A 16,806-nucleotide genomic window follows, 5' to 3' on the forward strand; every position below is an offset into this window, starting at 1 on the left:
CAGCCTTCCTCTTGTTTCCCAGGGTCTCTGGGAGCCCGACTGCATGAGCTGAAGCAAAAGGTGGTGGCCGAGAACCCACGGCACTTTGGCGTCGCTGTTCCACGTAAGAGGGCCCATGTGGGAGTGTGTGTGTGTCTGCACACACACAAATATTTCATGGGGACTTAACTCCCCAGATTCATCCAAATCCTTACTTTGGGTTTAAAGGATCACCAGGCGTTGCCTGCTATTGGCAAATTGTGGGACAAAGGCATGATGGGAAGAAATCCACTCTCAGTGGTCCTCTGAGACCATCTGAGGCAGAAGTTGGAGGACCACTTGCTTGGTTCCTGCCTGGGGTGGGAGGTGAGTCCAGAGCACATTGTAGGCAAAGTGGCAGCCTCAACCTGACACCAAGGGGCCCCCACAGTAGGGGGCATTCCTCCTCATCACAGTGAATTTTGACTCCTATGGCCCCTGCCCTCTACTTGGATGAGAGGGCAGGTCAGAGAAGCCACAGAGCCCTGTGAGTGGTATTTCTCGGCACTCCCTTATAGCCAGATTCCAGTTTGTCAGGGTGGCTGGGTACATTCCTGGGTGATGCCTCCCCTGCCAATTCTTGGGGCTTACTGCTGCCAGGGGCACCCTGGGATGTCAAGCTCCAGTGGGCAGAGGATCCTGGTTCTGAATGTGATAAGGAGGATGAGGAGGAGGAGAATGAAGGTGCCAGGTAATACACCAAGAGCTTTTATGTGTAGTGCCCTGGGTCAGCCCTCCCAGTACTCCTGAGAAGAGAGATTGTTATCATCTTGTGTGGCAGAGGAAGACAGTGAGGGTCAGAGAGGTTAAGTAACTCGTCCAATATCACACAGTTGGTAAGTGGTGGGGCCAAGATTCAAACCCAGGCAGCCTGCCCCAGTCATGTTCTTAATGAGGATGCACAATGGCTTCTCACCTGCCGCCTCCCACTTCGTGCCCTTGGCTGCCCCTTTCCTTTCTGGGACTCACTCTCAGTCCCCCTGGCCTCAGAGGGATGCAGTGTGAATGCGTGGTGGCTACTGAGAGGGGTGCTGTGGTGGCAGTAATGGGGCCTCCTCAGAGTGTTCTGGGGCAGAGCAACCACAAAGCCTTGATTGGATCACACAGCTCTCCCTGGGCCCCTGGGCCCAGCATCTAGTCTGTGCGTTGTCAGAGCTGTCTTCCAGAGCCCAATCTGAAGCAGCAGGAATGTGGGGAAGGTGGTGGCCCTGGGGAGGCCATTCTGGCAGCACACCCGTGATGGACCTGGAGGGCTTCAGGGAGCCACAGCCTTCCAAGTTTCAGGTGGACTGAAACAGGACATGCAGAGGTTGCTCACACACTGATCGTTCAGAACCCCCTGGATCCATCTCCTGGGGAAGAGGTACCTGGATGGTCAGGCCCACCTGCTTCTAGGCACTCCACAGATAGGAGACTTTCCTCCTTTGTTTTAGAAACTGGGGGAGTCAGGGAAGGCTTCCCAGAGGCAGTGACTTTTATGCTGGGTTTTGAAGAGTAAATAGGAGTTTTCCAGGCAGAAGAGAAAGGAATAGTTCTCTGTACAAAGGAAACAACATGTGCAAAGGGACGGAGCAGTGTTAGGGACTGGGGAGGTTAGTGTGGATGATGTGCTGGAAAATAGAGCTGAGAGGCTGGGCAGATCACGCAGGTCTCATATACTCAGCTAGGGTGTTTAGAATGTAACCCATAGATAAATAAAACTTTTTAAGCAGGGGGATGACATGGTTGGAAAAGTGACCCTAGCACCTCTACCGGAGGTTGGACTAAGATGCCACAGAAAGAACACAGGGCATCCCCTGGGTGGTTCCCATGAGCCAGAAGACACAGTGCCTCAAGACCCCATTTTACCTTTTGGAAAATACTGTGTGTGGCTTTGTGTGTGCCTTTGTTCTGTGGAAGACCTGATTTTCCTCAGAAGTGTGCATCCCAATTCTGTTATGGAAATCAATGAGAAAACCATATGTTGTAACGGTTTTGTTTGAGAGCCAGCCTTGTGGAAACACATCCAATCCATACAGGGACGGTCTGTCTTCCTGTCTCCTTTTTCTGGAGATGAGAACTAATTGACTAAAGAATTAAAAGCATACATCAGGGTCAAGTGTATGTGTGGCTCCTTTGCTCTCAAAAAATAAAAAACAATGAAGAATCAAAAGTTAGGACTAGGGGTCCCTTAAATGATTCTTTAAAAGCCACAGCATCTGCTGGGTGCGGTGGCTCACATCTGTAATCCCAGCACTTTGGGAGGCTGAGGCAGGTGCATCACCTGAGGTTGGGAGTTCGAGACCAGCCTGACCAACATGGAGAAACCCCATCTCTACTAAAAATACAAAATTAGCCGGGTGTGGTGGTACATGCCTGTAATCCCAGCTACTCGAGAGGCTGAGGCAGGATCGCTTGAACTGGGAAAGCAGAGGTTGCGGTGAGCCGAAATCATGCCATTGCACTGTAGCCTGGGGAACGAGCAAAACTCCGTCTCAAAACAAACAAACAAACAAACAAAAAAAAACCCACAGCATCAGGGAGTCAGTTAGCAGAGTGGTTAAGGGTATAAACTGGGCATTTGGCAGAGAGACTGATTCTGGCTGTGCTCTCTACTGGTTGTGGGTCACTGTGCACAGTGCTGAACCTCTCTGTGCCTCAGTTTTCTCAGCTGCAAAAGGAAAAGCCTCCTTTTGCCTACATCAAAGAGTTGTGTGAATCAGTGATACGCCTGCCTGGAAAGGCACAGTGCCTGATACAGGGACATGCGATGAGGTGGAAGTGCATGGCTTAGACACAGCAGCAGTGAACTCCCAAATGAGTGCCTAAGCCTGCTGCTCTCCCCGCGTGCTGTGATGTGACATCTCTTTGCCCAGCTTTCCTTCTTTCTTTAAAAGATACCACCAGGCCCCGAAAGAGCCATGAGAAGGAAGGAGTGGAATATCACTTTGTGTCTAAGCAAGCATTTGAGGCCGACTTACATCACAACAAGTACGTTGCTTGATGGGCCCGTTGGCCCTCCAGGTAGCCGTGTGTTTTTGTATCTGCCCTGTATTCCACTGGAGCTCCTGGGAGGGCTCCCGGAAAGGATGGGGGAAGCAAGAGAGAAGTCATGTTGGGAGGTCCCCTTTGCTTTGCTAATTTAGGAAAGCTGAGGAACTAAAGGCCTTTTCCCCTTTGGTGGTGTTTTAGGTTCCTGGAACATGGTGAATATAAGGAAAATCTCTATGGAACCAGCCTGGAGGCCATTCAGGCTGTTATGGCCAAAAACAAAGTTTGTTTGGTGGATGTGGAGCCGGAAGTGAGTTGCTGGGCCTGCTGGCCATTTGTGGTTAACGGAATTTATAACTAGGGGATTGTACATTTTACACAACACTTAACCTCAGTCTAAGGAATTTTTAGTCTAGAACACTGGCTGTTCAATTTGTTTGGGTCTTCCTTTGAGAATCAAATGGAAGCCTTGTACCCCAAAACATGCCCCTCTATCTACAAATGCTGCATTAATTGTAGGGAGCTTGTGGACACTCTGGTGGCCCACAGACCCAGGCTAGTAACCCCTGCATGGAACAGATCATGCAATTGTTGGTGGTGCTGAGTGGCCATTGCAGTGTGCCAGAGAATTAGATGTCAGTACCCAGGTGAAGCTGGGGCGGAGCTCTAGGTGCCAGGCCCCCCTCCCCAACCAGGGCAGGTGGAGTCAGTGGCTTAGAGAACCACTCAGGGAGGCAATGAGGAGAGCCGTTTAAGGGGAAAAAGAGAGAGGGAGACATGGCCCTGTGAAGTGCTTCAAAAACATTTCCACTCCTGCACACCCAGCATGCTGTGGGCTCAGCAGGGGCTCAACCATCTTTTTAACCTTGTCCTTTAGAAAAACTTCCAAGCTTTGAACTCAATCTGGGGATTTTTTTTCCCCTCTATAGAAACAGATCTCTGATTTTATGGTATAAACTGTAGGCTTTATTTTAAAGAAGTTTACTTGAAACATATTCCAAAAAGCATGTTATGCCTATAAAGGAAAACACTCACTCATTTGGACTTACAGGGAGTTAGTGATCAAAATTAAAAGTCTAAGTTTCAAAATTTTCTTTGAAAAGTGATTTTTATTGATCAGTTTATTGATCAAGGGTGCAGATAATGCATATAGCAGTTTAATACTAGTGTTTCCAAGTGGAGCCCTTAATTCTAGATAGAATGCTTTAATCAAGAGTACAATTTCTTTTTCTTTTTTTTTTTTTGAGACAATTCTTGCTCTGTCACCCAGGCTGGAGTGCAGTGGTGCGATCTCGGCTCACTGCAAGCTCTGCCTCCTGGGTTCACGCCATTCTCCTGCCTCAGTCTCCCGAGTAGCTGGGACTACAGGCGCCTGCCACCACGCCATTTTTTATATTTTTTGTAGAGATGGGGTTTCACCGTGTTAGCCAGGATGGTCTCGATCTCCTGACCTCGTGATCCACCCACCTTGGCCTCCCAAAATGCTGGGATTACAGGCGTGAGCCACCGCGCCTGGCCCAAGAGTGCAATTTCTACAGTCTACAATTTAAGTGATCTGTTCGGTAATCTCATTTGCTTTGCAAACCTTTTCTTTGAATACCAAGAGGACATGTAATAGCACAAATTTTGTAATAGTGTAGTCCAATTGATGACATTTGACTAAATAGATACACACTGACTCCTGCTTCCTCACCCATGGGAAATGGAAGGTGGAGAGGAGCCTAAGAAGGTTAATTATAGCCAAAGGGGTCAGAGCTAAGAGAGACAGCAACTGTCTCTGAGCTGAGACTTAGGAACCTTCTATTGGCAGTGAGTGTGACTTCAGGGCCCCGCTGAGTTCAATGTCAAAGTGAAGGACGAGAAAAGGAGCAGTTGGTCTGCCCGGTTGAAGTCCATTGTCATGGGACGCATGTAACCAGGACCTTTGCTGTTGAGGTTATGAGATTGAAGCACACGATTATTGAGCTTTCAAAAGTATATTTCACAACAAAACACTTCAAAAGTATATAATATTCCTGAACTTTCTTTCTCAGGCACTGAAACAACTGAGGACCTCAGAATTTAAACCCTATATTATATTTGTAAAGCCTGCAATTCAGGAAAAAAGAAAAACGCCACCTATGTCCCCAGCTTGTGAGGACACGGCAGCCCCATTTGTAAGTTTAAAGTTGATTGTTTCTTTTCTGAAGGCCTAAGGGAGGCTATTATAGGAATGCTTCTAGCTGCATAAGCGTGCTTGCAGCTGAGGAGGGATGCGGGACACACCTTCTACATGTGATTGTCTGTCCATTTTGCCTATTGAAAAACTCAAGAGATGATTACATGGCCAGAAGGCTCAAGGTGAACAGCTGGAAGTGCCTCCCAAACCAGGCAGGTGGCTTTGCCTGGGCTCACGCCCCTCCACTCCCTCATATAAGCACCCTCCCCCAAAATGTGACACCTGTCAGGAACCTCATCTGAGTGTGACAGACTATACTCATCAAACTATACTCCTAGGCCAAATCCAAGTATTTTAAATTGAAACCCCAACTAACAAGGTCATTATCACTGCTGTCAAATCAGTTTGAATCATCAGTGAATGAAGGGATTTCTAAAACTAGTGGATGAGATCATCTGATGTGTCCTAAATGAACTTCTGTTTCACTGTCATAGATTCTTTGTTCAGCCCAGTCTATGTCAGGATGGCAAGACCCTCACCCAAAACCTAAATATTTGACAGAGTTCTTCCAGGAGATATGGGCTTGGTGACTCATGTTTTTTGGTTCTTAACAGGGTCAGTTAGCAGAATGAGTTGGAAGTTGTTATGGGTAGTGGGGGCAGTCAGAAGCAACTGAGTCCCAGAATAGACTTTGCTTGCTGTCCTATATAGCTGGTTTCATCTGAAGGAGGCCTTCTCGGATCCTTCCCCTTGGTCAGAAAGCTCTCTCTGAGTCAAGATTTTGATACAATCCTAGTTCATACTAATTCTCAGTTTTAACTGTCCACATTGATACACTTTTTATTTTATTATTATTTTTTAAAGACAGGGACTCACTATGTTGTCCAGGCTGGTATTGAACTCCTGGGCTCAAGTGATCCTCCCACCTTGGCCTCCCAAAGTGCTGGGATTACAGGTGTAAGCCACTGTGCCCAGCCTTTTATTTTTTTTGGGACAGGATATTGCTGTATTGCCCAGACTGGAGTGCAGTGGTATAATCATGGCTCACTGCAGCCTTGAACTCCTGGGCTCAAGCAGTCTTCCTTCCTCAGCTTCCTAGGTAGCTGGGACTACAGGCATGTACCACCAACGCCCAGCCAATTAAAAAAAAATTTTTTATAGAGACAAGGTGTCTCTGTGTTGCCCAGGCCAGTCTCAAACCCCTGGCCTCAAGTGATCCTCCTGCCTCAGCTTCCCAAAGTGTTGGGATTACAGGGGTGAGCCACTGTACCTGGTCTCAATAAATTATTTAGAATGGCATACATACAAGGAACATTAGAAATTCTTTCCTTGGCCAGGTACGGTGGCTCACGCCTGTATCTCAGCACTTTGGGAGGCTGAGGCGGGCAGATTGCTTGAGCCCAGGAATTCAAGACCAGCCTGGGCAACTTGGTGAAACCCCATCTCTACAAAAAAATTACAAAAATTAGCCAGGTGTGGTGGCACACACCTATAGTTCTAGCTACTTGGGAGACTGAGGTGGGAGTGGGAGGATCACTTGAGCCTAATAGGTCAAGGCTGCAGTGAGCCATGACCATGCCACTGCATTCCAGCCTGCGTGACAGAGTGAGACTCTGTCTCAAAAAAAAAAAAAGAAAAAAAAATAGAAAAAAAGAAATTTTCTCCTTTAGAAACTCTAAGGGGGAGGCTGGCATGGTGGCTCACGCCTATAATCCCAGCACTTTGGGAGGCCGAGGCAGGCGGATCACCTGAGGTCAGGAGTTCGAGACCAGCCAGGCCAACGTGGTGAAACCCCGTCTCATACTAAAAATACAAAAATTAGCCAGTTGTGGTGCATGCCTGTAATCCTAGCTACTTGGGAGGCTGAGACAGGAGAAACACTTGAACCCAGGAGGCAGAAGCTGCAGTGAGCCAAAATCACGCCACTGCCCTCTAGCCTGGGCGACAGAGCAAGACTCCATCTAAAAAAAAAAACAACACAAGAAACTCTTAAGGGGAATAGGGGAATATCAACTTAAGTCTAGAATCATTTAGAAACATACAATATTGGCTGGGTGCAGTGGCTCACACCTGTAATCCCAACACTTTGGAGGGCCAAGGCAGGTGGATCACCTGAGGTCAGGAGTTCGAGACCAACCTGACCAACATGGTGAAACCCCATCTCTACTAAATACAAAAAATTAGCTGGGTGTGGTGGCATGCGCCTGTATTCCCAGCTATTTGGGAGGCTGAGGCAGGAGAATTGCTTGAACTTGGAGGTGGAGGTTGCAATGAGCCAAGATATCAGGGGACCTGCCCCAATAATCATGTAGGTTCTTTTGTAGTTTCCCTAAGCGTCGGCTGGCTTGAGAAATAAACGGACAGAGTACAAAAGAGAGAAATTTTAAAGCTGGGCGTCCAGTCGAGACATCACACGTTGGTAGGATCCGTGATGCCCCACAAGCCACAAAAACCAGCAAGTTTTTATTAGGGATTTTCAAAAGGGGAGGGAGTGTGCGAATAGGTGTGGGTGACAGACATCAAGTACTTAACAGGGTAATAGAATATCACAAGGCAAGTGGAGGCAGGGTGAGATCACAGGACCGAGGTGAAATTAAAATTGCTAATGAAGTTTCGGGCACCACTGTCATTGATAACATCTTATCAGGCGACAGAGTTTTGAGACCAACTGGTCTGACCAAAATTTATTAGGTGGGAATTTCCTCTTCCTAATAAGCCTGGGAGCGCTATGGGAGACTGGGGTTTATTTCATCTCTGCAGACTTGACCATAAGAGACAGTCCACGCCCAGGGGGGCTGTTTATAAGCTGATACCTCCAGGCGTGTATTCTCTTTCTCAGGGACGTTCCATGCTGAGAAAAAGAATTCAGCGATATTTCTCCCATTTGCTTTTGAAAGAAGAGAAATATGGCTCTGTTCTTCCCGGCTTACCAGTGGTCAGAGTTTAAGGTTATCTCTCTTATTCCCTGAACAATTGCTCTTATCCTGTTCTTTTTTCAAGATGCTCAGATTTCATATTGCTCAACACACATGCTCTACAATTTGTGCAGTTAACGCAATTATCACATGGTCCTGAAGCGACATACATCCTCCTCAGCTGACAGGATTAAGAGATTAAAGTAAAGACAGGCATAGGAAAGCACAAGGGTATTGACTGGGGAAGTGATAAGTGTCCATGAAATCTTTACGATTTATGTTTAGAGATTGCAGTAAAGACAGGCATAAGAAACTATAAAAGTATTAATTTGGGGAACTAATAAATGTCCATAAAATCTTCACAATCTACATTCTTCTGCCATGGCTTCAGCCAGTCCCTCTGGGGTCCCTGACTTCCCGCAACATCGAGATTGCACCATTGCACTATAGCCTGGGCAATAAAAGCAAAACTCCATCTCAAAAACAAAAGAAACGTACAGTATGCCCATCACATAACAAAAAAATCAGAGACAACCTAAATGTTCACTATCAGGACTCAGTTCAATAGACTCCATTATGTGACACTTATAGGATGTATTGAAATATTATTGTAGCCAGTTAAAAGCCATATGTTGGGGCTGGGAGTGGTGGCTTATGCCTGTAATCCCAGCACTTGGGGAGGCCGAGGTGGGTGGATTACCAGAGGTCAGGAGTTCAAGATCAGCCTGGCCAACATGGTGAAACCCCGTCTCTACTAAAAATACAAAAATTAGCTGGGCGTGGTAGCAGGCATCTGTAATCCCAGCTACTTGGGAGGCTGAGGCAGGAAAATCACTTGAACCCAGGAGGCAGAGTTTTCAGTGAGCTGAGATTGCAGCACTGTACTTCAGCCTGGGTGACAGAGCAAGACTCTGTCTAAAAAAAAAATAAAAATAAAAATAAATAAATAAATAAAAGCCATGTGTTGGAGGAATATTTGATGACATAGATAAATACAAGAAAAAATCAGAAAATAAAAAATCAGGATTCTAATTTTGTATTACACACGAAATACACTAAAATGCTAAAGGCAATTCTCCCTGAATAGTGGACTCATGACTAAATTTTGTTTTCTGTGTATTTTTTTGGAGGGGGAGTTAACAGCTTTATTGAGATAAAATTTACATACTGTACAATTCACCTATTTAGAGCATACAATTCAATGATGTATTCACAGAGTTGTTGCAACTACCACAGTCAATTTAAGAGTATTTTCATCACTTCAAAAAGAAACCTTGAGCCCATTAGAATTTCCCATTATCTGTTTTCCTCCAGCCCCTTCCTAGCCACAGGCAACTGCTAATCTACGTCACTATGAATTTGTCTATTCTAAACATTTCATATAAATGGATTCATGCAATGTAAGACCTTTTGTATCTGGCTTTTTTCACTTAATATAATGTTTTTAAGGTTTATTCATGTATCAATACTTCATTCTTTTTTTATGGCTGAATAATATTCCATTGTATAGAGTACCACATTTTGTTTACCCATTTATCAATTAATGGACATTTAGATTGTTTCTACCTTTTCAGCTATTATGAATCATGTTATGAATGTTCATATACAAGTTTGTGTGTGAACATATGTTTTCATTTCTCTTGGGTGTATACCTTGGTATGGAATTGCTGGGTCATAGGGTAGCTCTATGTTTAACTCTACCTTGGCTGCTGTACCATTTTACATTCCCAGCAGCAGTGTTCAAGAGTTCCCATTTCTCCACATCCTCACCAGCCCTTGTTATTGTCTGTCTTTTTAATCATAGCACTACTAGTAGGTGTGAAGTGGTATCTCATTGTGGTTTTAATTTGCATTTCTTTAATCATCAGTGAAGTTGAGCATCTTTTCATGTGTTTATTGGCCATTTTTATATCTTTCTTGGAGAAATGTCTATTCAAATACTTTGTCCATTTTTAAATGTCCATTTTTTATTATTGAGTTATAAGAATTCTGTATCTATTTGGATACAAGTCCTTTGTCAGATGCATGATTTGCAAATATTTTTTCCCATTCTGAGTTGTCTTTTCTCTTTTTTTTTTTTTTTTTTTTGAGACAGAGTTTTGTTCTTGTTGCCCAGGCTGAAGTGCAATGGTGCGGTGTTGGCTCACTGCAACCTCCACCTCCCAGGTTCGAGTGATTCTCCTGCCTCAACCTCCAAGTAGCTGGGATTACAGGCGCATGCCATCACGCTCAGCTAATTTTTTTTGTATTTTTAGTAGAGATGGGGTTTCACCATGTTGGCCAGGCTGGTCTCAAACTCCTGACCTTGGGTGATCCGCCTGCTTTGGCTCCCAAAGTGCTGGGAGGCACCACGCCTGGCCCTTACTTTCTTGATAACGTCCTTTGAGGCATAACATTTTAAAATGTGATAAAGTCCAATGTATCTATTTTTTCTTTTGTCGTTTATATTTTTGGTATCATATCTAAGAAATCATTGTTGAATCCAAGGTCATAAAGATTTCCTCCTTAGTTTTCTTTTAAGATATTTATAGTTGTAGCAGTTACATTTGGATCTGTCATCTATTTTGTGTTATTTTCTGTGGATTGTGTGAAGTAGGGGTCCAACTTCATTCTTTGCATGTGGATAGCCAGTTACCCCAGCATCACTGGTTGAAAAGACTATTTTCTCATTTAATTATCTTAACACCCTTGTCTAGAATCAATTGGCACGAAAAGTAAGGGTTTCTTTCTGGAGTCTCAGTCCCATTCCATTGGTCTACATGTCTATTCTTAGGCCAGCACCACACTGTCTTACTTTGATTACTAGCTTTGTAGTAAGTTTTGAAGTCAGGTTTTTCAAGCTTGTTTTGGCTATTCTGGGTCCTTTGCATTTCCATATGAATTTTAGGATCAATCTGCCCATTTGTTTTACTATATTAGCTTTGTTTTGTTTTGCAAATATTTCAGGATTGAATAAGCAGGGGGAAATGGCTCATTTTTCAAAGAATCAAGAAGTCATTGGGAGAATAAGAGGCAGCTTCCTAGGACTCAAGGAAAGTTCTGCCAAATCATCAGGTCCACAGGCAGTGCCAGCTTTCTAGGAGTCAGAACCCTCCCTGGCCCATGGTTGTTATTTCAAGAGAAGCAGCTGCATTCTATTCCCAGTGTCCTTCCAGCCCGGCCGGTTTTGTCATCTATCCCGTCTCCTTTATTGCCCACCAGAATGCTGCATTCCAAGCAGGTGGGCTGATGATGAAATGCAGCTGGCCCGTTCGTGCTCCACCACCCTGCAGCTGTGAGTAGGCAGCAAAGTCACAGTGAGGCTGTTCAACACAGAGTCCCCGGTTCTACTCCCAGAGATTCTGACCTAGGGGGTTTGGAGTGGGCCCCAGGCACTCCATTTTTAACACACAGCCTTTCATGTGGTTTCGATGTATGTTGGCGGACCCCAGATGACATTTGGAGAAATTCCTCACAAAGGCATGGGTTTTGTGTAACATTAAATATCTGCCTATTGTCTGGCACCCGAGTTCCTGGTAGGGGACCCCAAACATCCTCTGTTTCCTTGCTGACCACAAGTTAATGGGGCTTCTGGCTTCTGACCCGGCAAAGCTGATCCAACCTGGGGGTGATGGACAGCATGGGGGAATCTTTCCTATGTGATCTTCAGGACTGTGACTCTTGCTGAAGACAAAGGTGGGCGAGTTCCATCGTTACAGGCCAGGAAAGGGGTTCAGGGGATTTATGACTGCTAAGCAAATGTCACACGTTTTTACTCCGTTAGAGATTTACTTAAGTTCTTTCCAGATGCAGATATTTATTAGGAAGATTGTAGTTCTTTGTGGCAAAAATTTCCCTTCTATAATTTCTCAAATAGCCAAATGCTTCCAGGATGAACCGTGTGGGTGCCTGGATGAGGGGAAACTGGAAGCAGCAGACAGGTCTACAGGATGGGTGTGTGTCAGGGACTGGGGAAGGTGGGGTTGAAGATCCAGGGGGCAGTTATGGGATGGGGCTTCTGAGTATGAAAGTAGCCCTGCGAGAATATTCTATATAGAATATAGAATTCAGAAGTGTCTCCCAATTTAATCGAATTTTTTCCCTCCTGGAGGAGAAAAGGAGAAGAAATTATCTCAGCCTTCTCTTACATTTCTACTGTCTTTGAAGTAGCATGCCAGACCCTTTTCCTGGATCTCGAGGACTCGAATCCTGAAATTTCAGATGTTCTCACTAAAGTAGGAATCGGGTTTTGACTGGTGACAGAGAGAAGAGGGGGGAATATTTTGGAATGTAGGTCTCTTTGGGAGAGAACAGAACTCACCCTTTCCCTGTGGCAGCATGAAAACACTGAGCCCCTAGAAGCAGAGGGGCGACAGCAACAGAGGACTAAAAAGGGCAGTGAGTGAAAGCCAGCGACAAATTTCATTTTGTAATTTTACTTAGAATGGGCCTGCCACTTTCCTGTTTTCCAAAACCAGACTAATTGTCAGACAACTACTTACCCGAAATAATACTTACTAGAGGTTCTTTTGAATGAAGATGTAAACAGTGCCCACACTGGGTAAGATGGAGTTGTTGCCTATACCTTAATGTTAGGTGTCAGAAAAGCAATCTGATTAAAGGGATCAGCTGCCCTAAGGAAATGGGGAATTTGATTAGAATTGTCCAGTGCTTTCTTAAATAACTCCACCTCGCTGTGCTAGTGTTTGGCTCTGTGTGAGGAAATGAAAAGATTGAGTTCTACACTGTGAATTTAGGAGTCTTCAGGAGGGCATTAGAATGATTTCTTCTTCTTCCGCCAGTTGATTGCAGAAATGTTTGCTCTGTTTTTATATAGTTATTATTTATAGTTCGTTCTTATAATTATTTAGCCTGTGTACTAAATGTCATGCAGCACAATACTACTACTTCTTCGGAAGTACTTCTGAGGCAGGAAGTGTGATATTGACATATATACACAGATATAGAATCAGCATCCCCAATGCACTTCCTGTCATGGCTTTGAGTTCATAGGTCCTCAGGAGGTATTCTGTGAGCGAATGACTGAATGGTGATTGTGTCTACTGCCCATTAACTTTCTTTGAAGTTTGACATGATGTTGTCCCTACGCTCTGTTCTTGTGTACACGGTTGGTTATCAGTGAGACCTAGTCATCCACTCATAACTTAAAAGTTAAAGGTTGGAATATTGCTCAAGACAAAGGCTATAGGTTTGTTATAGGAGAGCAACCCAGTTGCTCCTTTTACCACCCCTTTCCTTGCAGGATGAGCAGCAACAAGAGATGGCCGCTTCTGCCGCCTTCATAGACCAGCATTATGGGCACCTGGTGGACACCGTGCTGGTGAAGGAGGATCTCCAGGGTGCCTACAGCCAGCTCAAAGTGGTCTTAGAGAAGCTGAGCAAGGACACTCACTGGGTACCTGTTAGTTGGATCAGGTAACTTTATCCCAGAACATCCAAGCTGGATGGGACCTTGAAGATCATCTAGTCCAGACTCCCTCATTTTACCATCAAGGAATCTCGAGTGCAGAGAGGGGGAGAATTCTCCACAAATTCCATCATCGAGAAGAGTATAAGTGGGAAGTCTTGTTTGTTGTTGGTTTTTGTCTGTTGTTTTTCACTGCACCTCTTTGGATCATGATTTGAAAGGGGCATATCAGAAAACAACACATTTCGTTTATTAAAGTATCACAGGCAAGCTGACCCTGATTCTTTGTACCAAAGTTAAGTAGCCACTGTCTTTTGTGGGTGGTAGTGGTTAATTTATACAGTACTGATTTGCAGAATGTTTAAGCTTTTTAAACATAGTGACGCTTAGTAGTTTTTTTGGAAGCTAACTTGTTTTATCCGAGGAGGTTTTACATGTAACTGAAGTTCTCCTGTCTTCAAGCACTAAAATGTTGATCTTAACCTTTTTTTGAAGTGCTTGCCTGGTAATAGAAAACTGGTTCTCTGCCTATTTTAAAATAGCGAATATACGTAAATTTTCTCTGGAAGGCTAAGGCACACTTCACCATCAACATGAATTACTGTACTATCCTATACTGCATTGGTGCCTTCAGGGACTCGAGGAATGTAAGGTTGCCTTTCCCCTTTCTAAATACCCTCAGATTCCTAACATCGAGCCCTTGCTTTGTTTGATTTGTTCTATTCCATCCATTGTCCCTTTTGTTACTGACAGTTGCCTTGGTCCTAGCCAGTCCCTGCCATGAGATCACAGGGGTTCCTATTGTGCTAGGTCTTGGGAAACCAGATGACTCTCCCTGTCAAAACTATGGCTACGTCACTGTAAACCATTTCTGTCAAGAATAAAAGTATGTAGACCCAGAGTGTGGGCCTAATGGGTTGTCTCTGAGTAAAAATGATTATCACCCAGGATTCATGATGTACCTTAGGTGCTCAGAGAATTTTTTTTATTATTATTAATAGCCAACAACAGTCTTTATTCTGTGCTGGATGCTATGCTAAGGCCTTTACATACATTACCCTGATAAATACACCAAGCCAGTAAGGTAGGATTCTTATCATCTCATTGTACAAATGAGAAAAAAAATAAAGCTTAGTTTAAATAATGTGCCCAGGCTTGCACAGATTAAAAAAAAAATTGCAGGCCAGGCACTGTAGCGCATGCCTGTAATCCTAGCACTTTGGGAGGCCGAGGTGGGTGGATTGCTTGAGCTCAGGAGTTCGAGACCACTCTGGGCAACGTGTCGAAACCCCATTTCTACAGAAAATACAAAAACTAGCCAGGCATGGTGGTGTGTGCCTGTAGTCCCAGCTACTCAGGAGGCTGAGGTGGGATGAACGAGGACGTCGAGGCTGCAGTGAGCCATGATTGCGCCACTTCACTCCAGTCTGGGTGACAGAGTGAGACCCTGCCTCAAAAAAATTTAAAAAATAAAAAATAAAAAAATGCAGGCCGGGCGCGGTGGCTCACGCTTGTAATCCCAGCACTTTGGGAGGCCGAGGCGGGCGAATCACGAGGTCAGGAGATCGAGACCAAAGTGAAACGCCGTCTCTACTACAAATACAAAAATATTAGCCGGGCGTGGTGGCGGGCGCCTGTAGTCCCAGCTACTCGGAGAGGCTGAGGCAGGAGAATGGCGTGAACCCGGGAGGCGGAGCTTGAAGTGAGCCAAGATTGCGCCACTGCACTCCAGCCTGGGTGACACAGCAAGACTCCGTCTCAAAAAAATAAAAAATAAAAAAATGCAGAGCTATGGTATTTGAGCCTAAATTGCCCAAATACCAGAGATGATCGTTAACCACTATACTATACTGCCTCATTCTTTTGTGGTCCCATAATCATGGCTACTCACTAATATAATTCACTTATAAGTGATGAATGTGTTTACAGCTAGAATTTATAATGTGAAGTGTGGCCATAACTTCTAAGGCTGAAAGGAGGCTACATACACATGTGTACGTTTTCAACTTCTTTTACTCATGAAAGGAAAAGGAGGCCAAGTTGAAGGTGAAGCACCAGGGAGAAGGTTTGCCACCCATTTAGAAATTTCCATTTTACCTTCTACACAAGGATACCTTTGCAACTCTCTAGCTCATGAACCTGGTAGGTCCACGTAAGAGGATCACATTCTTCAGAACTTTCTAGTAAAAAGATGGAGACTTCTTTGCACTTGGAGAGTACTGGATTCTTATCAAGTGAAATTGGTCTTGAGCTGATCCACAGAGAGCCAGGCCAGGGAGGGCAGCTGCCCCTGAAGTGTGACTAGCACATGCAAAGTTGTTATGCAGGATAATGCCTGTAATCCTAGCACTTTGGGAGGCTGAGGCAGTGGATCACTTGAGGTCAGGAGTTTGAGACCAGCCTGGCCAAAATAGTGAAACCCCGTCTCTACTAAAAAAATAAAAATAAAAAAAAAATAATAGCTGGGTGTGGTGGCGGGCACCTGTAATCCCAGCTACTTGGGAGGCTGAGGCAGGAGAATCACTTAAACCTGGGAGGCAGAGGTTGCAGTAAGCCGAGATCGCGCCACTGCACTCCAGCCTGGGTGACAAGTGAGACTCTGTCTCAAAAAAAAAAAAAGTTCTTATGCAGGAGGGCTGAGATCTGAAGTCTACTCACAGGCAAAAACAAAACAAACCCACATATGTTAAAAATTACTTTTGAAGATCCCCTCGGGAGGCACCATGGTGGACATCCTAATCAAGTCTCAAAGTCCCAGTAGGTGGTTTTCCCTCCAGTGTGGGAACACAGTGGTTGGGCACCTGATGACGTTCTTTCTGCATTTTATACCACTCCACAGGCATTTTCTGCTGCTTACATAATATTTTTACACAACTGTCACATTAAATGATGGTAATTCTCTTTACATGTATTATGAAGCAGAGTATTAAAAAGTGATTCTTAGCCAAGTGTGGTGACTCACGCCTGTAATCCCAGCACTTTGGGAGGCCGAGGCAGGAGGATCACTTGGGCTCAGGAGTTCAAGACCAGCCTGGGCAACATAATGAGACCTTGTCTCTATTAAACATAAAATTAGAGCCAGCAGCATTGGCTCACGCCTGTAATCCCAGCACTTTGAGAGGCTGAAGCAGGCAGATCACTTGAGGCCAGGAGTTTGAGACCAGTCTGGCCAATATGGTGAAACCCTTTCTCTACTAAAAATACAAAAATTAGCCAGGCGTGGTGGCACACGCCTATAATCCCAGCTACTCGAGAGGCTGAGGCACAAGAATTGCTTGAACCTGGGAGGCAGAGGTTGCAGTGAGCCAAGATCATGCCACTGCACTCCAGCCTGGGCA

The 16,806-nt window shown here is 44.9% G+C and overlaps 1 protein-coding gene across 2 annotated transcripts in view; it reads left to right on the forward strand.

Moving 5' to 3' along the window:
* MPP3 (membrane palmitoylated protein 3) overlaps positions 1–14,381 on the forward strand; it is a 33,601-nt gene extending 19,220 nt beyond the window's left edge. For both annotated transcript variants that reach the window (XM_030800041.1, XM_012497705.2), the window contains 5 exons: positions 23–103; positions 2,895–2,988; positions 3,190–3,298; positions 5,022–5,144; positions 13,304–14,381. In XM_030800041.1, coding sequence (XP_030655901.1) covers positions 23–103; positions 2,895–2,988; positions 3,190–3,298; positions 5,022–5,144; positions 13,304–13,480 — 584 coding nt within the window. In that variant the 3' untranslated portion in view covers positions 13,481–14,381. The remainder of the gene's footprint in view (positions 1–22; positions 104–2,894; positions 2,989–3,189; positions 3,299–5,021; positions 5,145–13,303) is intronic.
* The last annotated feature ends 2,425 nt before the right edge of the window (positions 14,382–16,806 follow it).

Source organism: Nomascus leucogenys, chromosome 19 (genome assembly GCF_006542625.1).
Source record: "Nomascus leucogenys isolate Asia chromosome 19, Asia_NLE_v1, whole genome shotgun sequence".
NCBI classification, from domain to species: domain Eukaryota; kingdom Metazoa; phylum Chordata; class Mammalia; order Primates; family Hylobatidae; genus Nomascus; species Nomascus leucogenys.